Source organism: Orcinus orca, chromosome 1 (assembly GCF_937001465.1).
Source record: "Orcinus orca chromosome 1, mOrcOrc1.1, whole genome shotgun sequence".
Classification (NCBI taxonomy): domain Eukaryota; kingdom Metazoa; phylum Chordata; class Mammalia; order Artiodactyla; family Delphinidae; genus Orcinus; species Orcinus orca.
In genome coordinates, this window is record NC_064559.1 from 116,003,694 (window position 1) to 116,017,781 (window position 14,088).

Below are 14,088 nucleotides of genomic sequence, written 5' to 3' on the forward strand. Positions count from 1 at the left end.
TCGTCCCCACCAAGCTGATCGCTTTGTTGCCGGTTAATTGTGGCTGACTGGAGGCCGGGGAAGAAAGAGCGGAGAGACAGTGTCGCTAGGAGGAGGCTGCCCCCTCCTCCCCCAGACACTGTGTTAGGGCCTCCTGACGACTCCGCCCCCAACTGGGCCCAAGATCCCCGTGGTCTCTATGCTTGCGGCCTCTGTCACAGTCACCGAAGCCCCCGCGGTGGAATAAGGGACCCGGCGGCCTTGGGCAGAGAAGCATCTCTTGATTTAGGCGGGCGGAAGGAAACAGTAGCCTTGGCGCTGTTATGGGTGTGGGGCAGGTTGCCCTGAAAGATCATTAGGTTAAAGCCGTGCCTTATTAGGGAGCCACGGCTTAATAGGCTTAATAGGTTGCTATTAGGGAGCATCCTCCTGGTTCTACTGTTTCACTCACTGCAAGCTGACTTTGCCCTTTTCCTGTCTCATCTCCCCTCTCTGACCCTGAGCTCTTCCAGTCCGGACTGCTTTTTCACCTTAATAGCTCCCACAGTGCCTGCCTCTGAGAACCTGTTTGCTAAGTGATTGAGAAGCTGCTGTACCCAAAACATTAGGCACTAGCCCGACTTCATTGGCCTCATCCCAAGAGCAATGTCCAGATTCATTTTTTTAATTTGTTTTTAAGTCCAGACCTCTTCCACATCTTTAAATTAATCCTCTTTGTTTTTAATTAAAAACAAATTTTTTTTTTTTTTACAGTTTCAGGCAAGCCTCCATGTCTGTCCAGATCACCGTAAGAAGGATTTTAAAGCAGAAATGCAAGGTGATTAACACACCTTCCCTGGACACCTGTGCATCATCTGTTTTCCAGATCAGGCAGTACCTGGCTATATTGGGAGAAACAAGACAGGGGCTTGGGGGTGCTCTGAGGAGAGGTTAGAATAGAAGCCCAGTACAAATATGGGGAATTCTTATAAGCAAAATCTTGTCATTAATGAAGTCAGAAAACCAAAATAATGATGATGATCTGTGATCTGTACTAACATGCAGAAGAGGTAAATAGCGTCCTGACCTGTAGTCAGAAACGCTCATTCGCTGGTACCCATTTTGTGTCCAGTCTCCCTACCCCTTGGGCCTGATGTCTGCATTTCAGAGTTTAGCTGGCTTTGAGTTTGCTGCAGTAGAAAACAGATCTCCCACTTGTGACTGGGGAGAGAAGACCCAGGACTGGCCAGAAGCTGGAGTGAGGAAGGAGGAACCACAGCACGGTTATTAAAGAATTGACTGTAATGAATAGCTTTAAAGCCCCATCTGGTTGTGTCCTGGCAAACTCCCTTGGGGTCTCTCCCCCACTTTCCATTCTTCAGGCTGGCTGAACTCAGTCATTCCAAGAAAAGGGAGAGGTTGGTGGGGGTGGGTGGGAGAAGTGAAAAATACCATCCCAGCATCCCACTCCTAAGTCATTTGTTCATTCAGTAAATATTTCTTGAGTACCTACTATGTGCCAGAAGCTGTTCCAGGCCCTGAAAATCAACAAACAAAACAGAGCCCCTCCAACCTTGCCCTGGTAAATCTCCACCCTCTTGGTGCTTTCACTCTGTGCTGTTTGTAGATGGTGAGAAGCATGTGGGGAGATAAGTGGAGGGAGAAAACTGCCAGAGAAAAAGGAGGCCTGATCAGGAGGTCAGAAAGCTGGGGTCGGAGTAGGGGAACCCAGGAAGAGTCACTGAAAACAGAGGGCCCAGCCTGGGAGAGGCAGCGGGGTGAAAGTGCACTGGGTGGGAGGGCCCCTGACTCAGCACACTGCCCGGCTCCTGGAGAAGGGAACTCAGCCAGGCCAGAGGCCTCCAGAGAAGACCTCACCACTTGCTGAAGGTTTTATCCTAGAGCTCTGGGCTAACCTGTTACCTGGGCCTCTGTGGAATTTTCTGGAGGATTCAGCATGCCGCAGCTGGCCTCATAGGGCTTGTCTCCATCAATTCTGTATGTATGAGGTCCTGCTATTTCCGAAAAGCTCAGAACCCAGGAAGGAGAGAGCCACCCCCTCCACCAGACTGCCATGTGACAACCTACTGTGGATGGGTGGGTGCTGCCCCCTGGTGGTGCTAGGAGACCCTGCTCCAGACCTCACTGGGCTGCCGTCTTGGGAGAAAATGGGGCTGATAGGCTTCCGGTCAATTCCAGGACCTCAGGTATCTTTCCCATCTGGGACTTGGCCTGATCTCTCCCTTTTCCTTTCCTCCAAGATCTTGATGACCAACAGGCTTAAGCAAGACCACGAAGCAGTCACAGCTGGAAATTCCGAATTCCACAAACTTCTCTCCCTTTTCTCCACTTTCCTCCTCTGGATGCCCAGATTTCTTCCAGCTGTCTGGAAAGAACATCCATCTGGGAGCCAGTTCATGCTGAAGTGTCAGTCACAGTGGGTTGTCCTCAACAGGAATAAAGGTATAGCAAAGAAAAGGAAGAGAGCAATGTTTGATCCCAGAGTGGAACGGATGGGGGCTCTGTCTAGCCTTTCCAGAGCCCCCTCATATAAGGCCCTTGCTCTCTGAGAGCTGAGGCTGATCTGGCCAGTGGGAGGCTTGAGAGCCTGACGTCAAAGCCATTTACCCTTCCTGTTTGCCCACTGGGAGCTTGGTGTGGGGCTCAGCCACTTTGAGGTGACAGAAGCTAGCCAATTTCCTCTCCATTTTTCTTCTGTGGACTCTGCTTGTTTTGAGGGGCTCCAGGCCTAGGAGCAGGCCCAAAGGCTGCCCAGGCAAAGTCCTAGCCATTGATACTCACACCTCCCCCTTTTGGTATTCCAGCTCCTGCCAAGAACCAAACCCTCTTCCCTCAGGTCCAGGTCAAGGAGCCAGCATCCTTTCCCAGCCTTCCCTGCTTCCCAGACTGGTTAATTGAATTGCTTTATCAGTCATCATCTTTGGGGCAGAGGGTGATAGAGCTTTTCCCCTCATGGAGAGAGAGAAGGGGGGTGAGAGGAGGCTGAAACCTCCCATGTGCTTATCACTTCGCTTTATCCTGCCTCCCACCCCCGCCCCCAGGCAGCCTGTGGAGACTTGCAGTCTCCAAATCAAATGCTGAGAGCCTTCCCATGAGGGGTCTGGGAAGAACCCAGACACAGAGGACAGCCCACGGGGCCTTGCAGAGGTCAGCTAGAAGGGCTCGGCACAAGGTACAAAGGTAGGGCCGAGTTGCTGTGAAAAATCCTCGTGAAGGTGTATTTGGGGCTCTTGGGGAACACCAGAGATGGCCTTTGATGGCCCAACTCTTAAAGGGAAAATGCCAGAAGGGTACAGGCTACAAGCTCAGGCCTGGCCAGGACTCAGAGCCTCATAAACCATGGACTTGGAGTCAAAGGGCTAGAAGGGACCTGATTGTCAGCTCACAAGCACATTCTCCTTGACAGATTCCAGCCCTGTGGAGCCGCAGTGAGTGCTGGGAGACTGAGCTGGGCCTGGGCTTGGGCCAAGGGTCAAGAAGGATATTGGGCCCACATGGCCTCTGAATGTAGAACAGTGTTCATGGGATCACAGGATCAGGGCAGCTAAGGGGACCCCCAGAGCCCTCCTGGCTCAAGGCTGCTGAGATAGAGACTCAGGCCAGGTGCAGAGAGTGAGAGCACGCGTGCACACACGGTAGCTCAGGGCCCAGCTGGCAAGACTCCTTGACACTCAGTGCTTCTCCATCTAGAAAAGTACAGCTTCCTCCCATCTGGGCTAAATTCCAGCAAAACTGGCTTATTCCATTAGAGTGGTTAATTAGTCCTGATGGGTCCGGTCCCCTCCAGCGGTGTCCCAGGGAAAGGAAAGCTGTTGTCTGGAGAGGGAGACCAAAGTCTGGCTCCTCTTGGATACTCACGAAGCCCAGGGATTCTTCCCTGCTTGGGTCAGCCCTGGGAAGAACAGACAGACCCAGAAGCCAGCCAGCTCCGACCCAGGGAGCCCCAGGGTGGAGCTCTGCTCTACAGCTGGCACCGTGGCTCGCTTGGAGTAATCCTAATAATGGTTGGGTGGTTGTTGAGCGACACACATGGTCTTCTCCCCATTTCCCAGGGTTTCCTCCCATGTAAGACCATGTAAGTAAACGCAGCAGTGTGCCTGGCTCCGGTGAGTGTGACAGTGACAGGACGTGCCAAGTCAGATTATTACTGCTTCTACAAGGCAGTAGAAGTACGAGGCAAGAGACCCCTGCCTGACCTCCTTTGTATATTCCCAGTGCTTAGCACAGTCCTAGGCACTCAGAACACTTGGTTTATACTTGATGCATGGAATCAATGAGGCAGTGGGATGAGGGTGGGATGAGGGTGGGAGAAGGTGGGAGCCCTCCCTGTCAGCATCTTGCTCTACTGGAGGGTGCACTGGATTGGGAGAAACCCAGTCTTTGACCCCAATTTTGCCCCCGCTTGGTTGACGCTCAGATCGCTTCCAGCCCTTTGACTCCAACGCCGTGGTGTATGAGGCTCTGAGTTTCCCATCTCTGGGCCGGTTTCTCCAACTATTCTGCGAGGAGGCTGGGCCAGATATGCACTAAGGTTTATATTCCGGTTACTGTCGCTATGAAACAAGTTACCCGAACTTCGTGGTATAAATCCAACAAGTGCTGTATTTTGCTCATGATTTTATGGGTCAGAAGTTAGGAAGGGCTGTCAGACGGTCCTTGCTTAGAGTTCTTCACGCAGCTGCAGGCAGATGTCAGCCGGGGCTGCAGACGTCTGAAGCTCAGCTGGGCTGAATGTTCACCGTGGTGTGTGCATGTGGCTGGCAGTTAACACTGGCTGCTGGCTGGGAGCTTGGCTGAAGCTGTCAGTGGTACACCTGCAAACACTCGGCCTCTCTGGCACAGGCTAGTCTCAGGGTAGTTGTACTTCTTAGATGGTGGCTGGGTTTCCCCAGAACTCCCAACGGAAGTGGCATGACCAATTCTAATCTAGCCTCAGAAGTCACATAGCATTATTTCTGCCATACTCTGTTGGTCAAAGGAAGGTTTTGCTCACCCAGATTCCAGGGGAGGAGGATGGACTCCATTCCCTTGAAGTGTTAAAGAATTTGGGGCCTTTTTAAAAAATGCCTCCGTATCCCTATGGTCTGTAGAATCCTTCTCCTCTAGCCCAAGGCCCTGTGGCTGGAGCTGGCTCAATCTGTGTAGCTGTTTATGGCTGTTTATTGGGGGGAGCATGATGGTGTGAGGGATTGGGGAGACACCCACACTTCTGATACTCCCTTTCCTTAAAACAGTGTCTTCTCTCCCCTCCTTCCTTGGCTTCTTTGCGTTTTAGGCTTTCAAACTAGCTCTGGGAGAATGACTCACTGCAAGGGTGATGGGGCCCCCAGAATGAAGCAGGCCCCATGGACTTACTCCAGTTGCAAGAAGGAAGGAAACTAATATTTAATGAGCACCTATTATATTCCAGTTTGGAAAGAATTCTATACTGGATTCCAGTAGGTTTTCCAGAAAGAGTTCATTTTTTCCTCCCAACATCTCTGCAAGGAAGCGTTGTTATTGTCATTCTCCCTATAGAAAGTGGAGGTTCAGAGGGTTCAGGGACTTGCCCCAGGTCATAGGGTTGGTGATAGAGTCATGATTCAAACCTACTTCATGCTACCTGCCCTGGGCAAGCATGCGTCAAAAGAAGTTGTCTCCGGGGCTTCCCTGGTGGCGCAGTGGTTGAGAGTCCGCCTGCCGATGCAGGGGACACAGGGTTCGTGCCCCGGTCCAGGAAGATCCCACATGCCATGGAGCGGCTGGGCCCGTGAGCCATGGCCGCTGAGCCTGCGCGTCCGGAGCCTGTGCTCCGCAACGGGAGAGGCCACAACAGAGAGAGGCCCGCGTACCGCAAAAAAAAAAAAAAAAAGTTGTCTCCCATGCCCCCCTCACGCCCTCCTCTTCCTCCCTGTCTGCTCTCTATACCCAGGGCCCAAGCTCAGCCATTCACTTCCCCATCAGAACTTAGCTGTTTGTGCCCCACTCAGGCACCAGTGACTGAAGATCTCTGGCACCCTGGAATAGGCCTGTTTCATGGGCAGCCACAAATTCTTTGGCCCCTTTCCCATCAACAAGCGGGATCTGTACGTCCTCCCATTAACTCTGGCCAGATGCTGTGACCCACAGAATATGGCAGAAGTGTCACTATGCCATGTTCCAGGCCCAGGCCTTAAGAAATTGACAGCTTCCATCTCCCATCTCTTGAATCGATCTCTCTGGGCACCTTGAGCCATCACAGACAAGTCTGGCCACCCAGAGATGAACTGTGCTGTGGAATCCAGTTGTAGATGCTCATCTGGGGACAGTCTGAGCCCAGGCTGCCAGCTGTTCTCACTGAGGTGCCAGCCATTTGAATGAATGTGAGCGAGGCTGCCTTGGACCCTCCAGACCAGCTCATCTGCCGGTTGAATACCACTGAGTGACCTCAACTGCCACTAGAAGAGCCACTCAGACAAGCCATACCTGAATTCCTCACCCCCAAAATCATGAGATATAATAGAACGGTTGTTTCAAGCCACTAAGCTTTGGAGTAACTTGATACACAGCAACATGGCACTATCTCATTCAATCCATTCGTTATACCTATCTTACAGACTAGGAAATTTAAGTTCAGAGGGGTTAAATAACTTGCCCTAGGTCTTTCGGGAAGCAGGAAGCCTAGCTGGCATTTGAACTTGAACTTGAGAAGTCTGACTCCATAACTCCCTCAAACCCAAGCATTTGTGATATCGCTTTTTAGTGGATCTATGTGTCCCTCCTGGTGGGAGCGTTGGCATTTCAACCCAAAACATTACTTTAAACAAATAATTGAATTCATTTTCAAGGAGTGATATTTTTAGCACCAAGACATTCCCTGTTTAAGAGATATATGGGGAGATTTGAAGATGGGGGGGCGGGGGAGGAGGGGTTCCCTTCCCCAAACTCAGGACAGTGAGCGCTGCTGATTTATTTATCTTTGTGTATCCATAGCTGACACAGAGCTTGTTCATGGTGGATACTTAATAAATGTTTGTTCAAGAATAAATTAGCCCACAAAAGAATAAGTGATGGAGTTGGACTAGACGGGTAAGTGGACCAAGACCTGGAGAGAAAGGTTTTCCTGCCATCTGGTGGCTATTCCTGGAACAACACTTTCTTCTCTGTGGCAGGAGAAGGAAATGGAACGTTCCTTGGGGGACTTTGGCGGTGTCAGGTATCAGGTAGCATCTTTCTAGACTGGAGTAGAGTGCCGTGTGGTGGGGCCTCCCCCAGGATCCATACTTCTTGTCTCTTCCAGTGTCTGTGCTCCTTGAGGGTAAGCAAAGAAGTAGTGCTTCCCTACCCCCAGGTCATTCTGTTCTCCAGAGCTAAGCATTCAGTAGGTGCTCAATAAATACTTGAGACTGAAATTTGTGAAAATAGGCAATGAACAGTCTCATAATTTCACCTTTACCTTCTACTGAAGTTTGCAAAAAAGATAGCTACCTTGAAGAGAGGGGCCGTTCTCCCAGAACTTAAGTGGCCTGCTCCTGGCAAACCCTCAAGTCCCCGGCCATCCCCCACCTCAGTCTCAGGCCTCTGGACACTGGCGTCTTCCCACCCTCAGCCCCTCCCACCTCCCCCCTTGCAGAACTGACAGGCCTAGATGGCTGTCTTCCTGGCAGTAAGGCAGGGTCGGAATTTTCCCTATGAGGTCCCGTACACGGACACAAGACACCATCCTCACATCAGACGAAGCCTCATTTGCCTCATCTGGAAAAACTTGGACAACAGCATATCTCCCTCAGAGAGCTGTTGCTCTGTGACCACACGAGCTTAGATGTGTGAAGTACTTGGAATCCGTAAGGCTTCCTACCAGTGTATGCGGTTACCTATCCTGGACAATTCCTAGGAAAATAAACACATGCCCCTCTTCATCCTACTCAGCCAGCCAGCCAGACAGCCAGGCAGCCCTCAAAGTCCCACAGCGGTCCTCACCAACCCATCCCATCCAGGCTTTCAACCCAAAGCTGCCCTCGGGATCCACGGCCTCTCCCATCCCCTCTCCCTGATCCCAGAGCAGGTCAGAAAGGCAAGAGGGGTTTGGTAAGAACAGACACTTTATTGTACACCATGGGGGGTGTAGAGAGGAAGGAGGGGCTCCAGGGGTGACAAAGCCTCATCCCCTCCCCTGGGCTGAGTGGTCTGGACCCAGGGCTCTGACCAGCATGGGGCACGTGGACTAGAATTTTTCTGAACTTGCGCCAGAACCGAAAGTGACACCTGGCATGTGTGCATAGGATGAGAAGGGACGCTGGGCCCTTCTCCCCCATCCCCAGTCATTAGGCTCTGGTGAAGGGGCAGCAGGCCCCCCCCAGCTTGGGGGCCTGGTGGGCGCTCAGGGAGTCGGGCGCGTCCCAACATGTACTCCAGTGGGGGGAGGTGCAGCTGTGAAGCTAGAGGGCAGCCCCCTCCCCGCACTAGTGCAGGCCTGCGTGGGCCTGGGACCACACGGCTTCTGGCCCCAGCCTCACGGCCCGTAGGCTGAGTCAGGAGGGCCTCTCCTAGCACTAGTCCCCACGGACTTTTTGCTCGAGGGCAAAAGCCAACCTGGCTGGCATCGACCTCTGTGCCCACCCGTCCACCCATCTGGGCCTCAGGCTTCACGTTGCCTCAGTGGAGTGGGCTCCCTGGGCAAGAAGCTGGCGACTGGGGCTGGAAGGCGGGCAGAGGCAGGACCAGTTACCAGGGACTCTTTCAGGTACACCCCTGGCCTGCCCTGCTCTGCCCCGGAGTCTGCTCTGTCCCCTGTGGGCACTGCATGGACAGCACCGAAGTCAGTGGGGTGGGGACCCTGTGCTGGAACATAGGGCCTGCCCCTCTCTGGCCACGTCCTGCTCCTCCAGGGAATCTGGGGCTGGATCTCTCTCCGTCAGATGCCCTACCTGCTCTTAACCCCATCGGCCCCATCCACTCCCAGCTCCCCTGAGGAGCGAGCAGAGGTGTGTGTGTGTCAGAAGCACAGGGGAGGGGCGGCTGTTCCCCCTGAACACTGTCAGGGATGTCTCAAGGACAAACACAGGACAGAGGCACGGTGAGATGACGCCCTCTTGGGGTCTCACCATCTTAAGGAACCCAGCACTTTCCCCGGAGCTGAAGACATTGTGTCTCCAGTGGGCACAGCGAGAAAATAAAATAAATGTGGGGACTTTCCCCACTCCCCTAAGATGCCTCATTCCCTGTTTCTGGCAAGCCCAATGGGGTGAAGGCAGCGAGTCACCAGTGAGAGGCATGTGCCTTTCCCAGGACGCGGGTTTCCCACGGAACCCTGCCCTGAGGCCTCGCCTGATGGAGCTGAGAGGAGAAGGAGGTGGCAGGAGGGCAGCGTGGCCTTCAGGAACGTGGTGAACACGGGGATCACAAGTCAGCACCCTACGCGCACCCACACCCACAGCCACATATGTGCGCGTGCACACACACACGCACACACCAAGCTCGGGGCCCTACGTCTAACGGCAGAGACGCAGCAGGACAGGGCCCGGCCTACGGCAGCCGGCTACGAGCACTACCCAGCCCACGAGGACCAAGCTGACGGCCCCAGCTCAGCCGCCCTGTCACAGGCTGGCGTGATGGGGCCTGGTCCAGCCACACGCTACAAAATTAAAAATATATCAAATATACAGTGAAAATAGATCTTTACAGCACTGAGGATGAAAATAGTCCACCAGCCACAGTATAATATTGGGTTTGTCATTTAACAGCATTTACACCCACATGTACAGATTGAATATACAATAGAAATAGAATATATAGAGTATATATAGTAGTGTCTCTCCTGGGGCCTTGCTTTTCCTGTTGCTATTTCTGCTTGGGATTAGGCACAGGGCCAGGTAGGAGGTGCTGTCAGGTGAGGGGGCCTAAGGCGTGATGTGGTGTCCCAGAAGCTCATGTCTTTGTGGAGATGTGGGTCTCCCCCTCCCCCTACACACTCAGGAAGGATGGGTGGGGCTGAGAGGGCTGAAAATGGGAGCACGTGTGGGAGGAGGACGAGGAACGGAGGTGGCGAGTGGACCCCAAGGGGGGCGGGGAAAACCAAGGGACTAAGGGGTGGAGGAGGGACCCCTGGGCCTAGTGTGTCCCTCCCAGGGCTGAGAGCAGTCAGGGGCACAAGAGTGACTCAGGACCCTTTGTGAAGGAGCCAGGCCTGCCCCTGCCCTGCCCACTGCAGCTCGCAAAGATGGAGGTTTGCTGTCCCAGCCAGTCTTCCTTCCTCCCCACCCCTCCTTCCTTCCATCCACCCATCCTTGCATCCTTTCATCAGTCCATTCATCTCTCTGCAGACTTCTGACCTCCAATCAGGTTCCAATTCTCTTAGCCTGCACTCCGAGGGCGGCCCTCTTCTGGGGGAGGCAAAGGTAAGCGTGGGTGGGGTGCCGCAGGGCTGGGCCCCAGGACAGAGGCCCGGCCCTCCCCCTGGGCAGCTTCCAGTGGCCACAGCACAGCCTGTGCCCCCCACACCCCGCCACGGGCCGGGCGGCTTGGGAAAGGTTTCCGAGGTGTCCACACACGACGTGCACACCGGGTGGCTGTGCTTGTACAAGGAGAGAGGCAGCGGCCCAAAGGGGCAGTGAAATTATCTCCTTCCCAGGTGTGAGCCCCTGAACTCCAGGGACTGCCGCTCCAGGGCAGAAGCTGCCGCTAGCGAGAAAGTCGGGCCCCTGGCGAGAGGGGAGGGGGTGTGCTTCACAGCTGTGCTCCAAACCATCTGACTTGTGCTGTGAGCCATCAGGTGTGCTCTAGAGACCTCTCCTCTCTCGAGGACAGAGGCAGAGGCCACGACTCTGGGCTCCCGGATGGGGGTGTGGGGAGAGGGCAGGCTAAGCTCTAATGGAAGTGGGAAAGGCTCTGGGGCCAGTCACTGCCCTACCAGGCAGGATGCGGGAGGACACCCCCCCACCCCAGGCAGGGCCAAGAACACTGGAGGGTCCACCTTGAGCCTGGGGCCAAGGAGCCCCCTCATCCCACCACCCCCGCTGCCAAGGCTCATGCTCTAAACCAGAGGGCACCGTCTGCTTCACCAAACAGAACTTGGGGATTTCTGCAGACTCCATCCCAAAGTCTAAGCCCTGAGTCCTGGCACCTCTGCCCCATCTCCAACCTTAAACTGGGCACCTCTGGAAAGGGACACCCCACCCAACCCATCCCTGAGCCACCACCACTACCTGGCAGCACAGACCTAAGGGACTCCGAGACCTAAGAACTGCAGGAGAGAGGGAGTGTGCAGTGACCCCTGGAGTGGCCACTTGGAGTCTCCCCTGTGCTGGGAATCGGGACATCTGGGTGGTTCCAGTAACTCAGCTGTAGTTTGGTAAGGGGGTCTCTGAAGGTTAGCTGGGTTGGGGGCCTAGACTGGGGGACAGAGCTTCTCCCAGCCCCCACTCAGATCTAGGAAGCAGAAGTCGGCTGGGACTGGGGTGGAGGATGAGGCAGGGCAGAGCCCCTCCCCTTGGGCAGAGGGCCTGGCCTGGAAGGAAAAGCCAGGCTGGGACACGTGGGCTGGCTGGGTGTGGGAGGCGAGGCGGGCAGGGCGGGGCAGTGGTCACAGCTCCGACTCAGGGGTGCTGGCCAGGAGGTAGCCACTCCCATAGCGTCCATTGGGGTTGCCACTGGTCTCCAGGGGCGATGTGCTGCCGGGCCCCAGGTAGGAGCGGTGAGTGGGCATGGGGGAGGGCGCCTCGCTGGGCACCTTGCTGAGGATGAAGCGGGTCTCGTCGTTCTCCTCCAGGTTGGAGATGTCCTTCATCATGCGGCCCTTCTTGTAGGACACGGAGAGGGTGTTGGAGCCGTCGGAGAGCAGGTGGAAGTGCCGCAGAACGAACACCACAGGGATGGGCAGGACAGCCACGACGATGAGCGTGATCAGAAGAGCCATGGCCCAGTTAGGGAAATACAGGTAGCGCTCGGCAGCCTAGGGGTGGACACGGGTGAGGGCTGCTGCCCGCCCTGCCGCAGCCTCACCCTCTCAGACTCCAGGACAACTTCCCCGCCGCACTCATCCTGGCCAGGCACTGGCAGAGATGGGGTTCATCAGGGGCTGCTCCTTGGGTGAGCTGGTCCCCTTGGCTAAGGGCCTGAGCCTCCCTGGGTCTCAGTTTCTGCACTTGTAAAAAGTTGGGGTGGTTCCACTCCATGGACTCCACAGGGAGAGAAAACATGGGTTAGAAAGACTGGACAAGTGCGTTCACCTTTCTGACCCTCAGTTTCCCCATCTGTGTGACAGCGATAACACCACCTCTCTCTTTGGGTTGTTGTGAAGGTTACAGATCAGCTGTGCAAAGCCTCTGGCAGGGTCTGGCACCGAGTAGTTGCCCTATAAGGGGTTATCTCTACCACCTGTGGCATTAAAGGCCTGGGAAGATGCCAATGTCCCTGGGGTTTCAGGCCCCCGCCTCTCACCTCCTCCTTGATCCAGGCGCTGTAGCCCGGGGGCGTGACCCCCAGCTGGATGATGCTGGCCGTGGTGAGCACAGCCATGCACAGTGGAGACACGAACTTCCACATGTAGAAATAGAAGCGGTAGGGCTGGAAGCCCAGCATCTCCGTCAGCTCCTGCATGAACCTGCCAAGCACAGCGCAGGGTCCAGAAATTGGCACCCCCACTATGCCGGCACATGCCCCCCAGCCACCTCCTCCAGGAAGCCTTCACTGACCAGTCCCTCCCTCCCAGGCTATTACACTCTTCGCATTCAATACATTATTCTGTGGCCCCACTGGCCTCTGAAAAGGCTCTGTTGTCCTCCCCTAACTTCCTCTGACTATGTCACGTCACACCTCACCCAGGGATATGATACAGCCCACAGGACACGCCCTGGGCAGGTGGACAGGCTCCAGAGGGCTTTGCTGGGCACCCAGCCCGCCTGGTGCTGGCCTGGCTCTAGACTCCCCCTGCTGGAAGAGAGGTAGAAGTGCACATTCCTAGTGTCCAAAGGCAGAAGGCCGTCCTGACTCAGGGATGCCTAACCACTGGGCATGTGGGTGAAATTCCAGGAGGCTGGCAGGCTGTGTACATGAATGGCATTAAAAAAAAATCATCTTTACCTCAGTAACACCTAGCTGAAATCTTGCATTTCTTTCTGTTATAAGTGCAAGCAACAACAGTAGTATTAAGAGTACCCAAGATGCTGTAAGCAATTGATTAAATCACAGATATTTCCCTATCACATTACAATTGAGATACCGACGAACATCATTTATGCTCATCACTGCTTTGAAATTACCATTGTTATTAGACCCACAGCTGGATCTTGTAACTTAATGCAGTAAAAATAAAGTACACGTATATTACTGTATCACAGATTTTAAACATTATTTTGCTAATTTTCAATATAACTAGTTTCCTATATAATCTTATATATTTTATCTTGTGCATTAAAAAATAACAGTCTGAGAAGGGGTACGGGGCTTCACCAGACTGCAGAAGAGGGAGAGCCTTTCCAGCAGCATGTTCTAACCCCGGCTCACAGGGTCGCTCTCTGTCTTATCAGCCCGTTCCCTCCTGCACTCTCCTAGGAAGTAGATGGCTGTAGCAGGGCCTGTGAGAGTCTGATTCTGAGACCAGGTCTAGACATCGGGGTGGGTCAGGCTGAGTGGGTTAGAGGAGCCCCGGGCGTTGCTGAGTGAGTGAAAGGACTTCCTGGGGACACAGATTTGTCCTGAAATGAGGAATGAGGCCAGGGGCTGACAGTGTGTATAGGTTTCCCTGAGGCTCAGGCTACGAGATCCAATCCTTTCATATTGCTGAATTCTCTTACCCCCACCCAACCCCAAACTTAGGGCCCAAACCACACATTGTCTCACACTCCTTTGTAGCTCACTCTAGAACTATGAGTCAGGCTGCTGAAGTCAATGGTTTCTTTGAGGGCAGGGGCCTCTTGTGTACCCACCAAGCGCTTAACGAGCTTGACAGAATTCTGAAGAGTTGGTACCCAGGAAAGATGCTATGGTAGTTTAAGCCCATTCAGGATGATGCCAGCGCCTGAACCCAGAAGACTCGTGTCCTCAGCCTGGCTCTCTCTCACCAGCCCAGTGGCCTTGGACAGTCGTGTCCTCTCTCTGAGACTCAGTTTCCCTAAGTGATCTGTAAGGGCACTTTCTGGCTGACATTCTGAC

General features: G+C 54.1%; 1 protein-coding gene across 2 annotated transcripts in view; it reads right to left on the reverse strand.

Annotated features, from left to right (window-relative positions):
* Positions 1–8,021: 8,021 nt before the first annotated feature.
* Positions 8,022–14,088, reverse strand: part of SLC6A17 (solute carrier family 6 member 17) — an 82,593-nt gene continuing 76,526 nt past the window's right edge. For both annotated transcript variants that reach the window (XM_033434910.2, XM_049697200.1), the window contains 2 exons: positions 12,376–12,538; positions 8,022–11,887 (listed from right to left, as the gene is read on the reverse strand). In XM_033434910.2, coding sequence (XP_033290801.1) covers positions 11,519–11,887; positions 12,376–12,538 — 532 coding nt within the window. In that variant the 3' untranslated portion in view covers positions 8,022–11,518. The remainder of the gene's footprint in view (positions 11,888–12,375; positions 12,539–14,088) is intronic.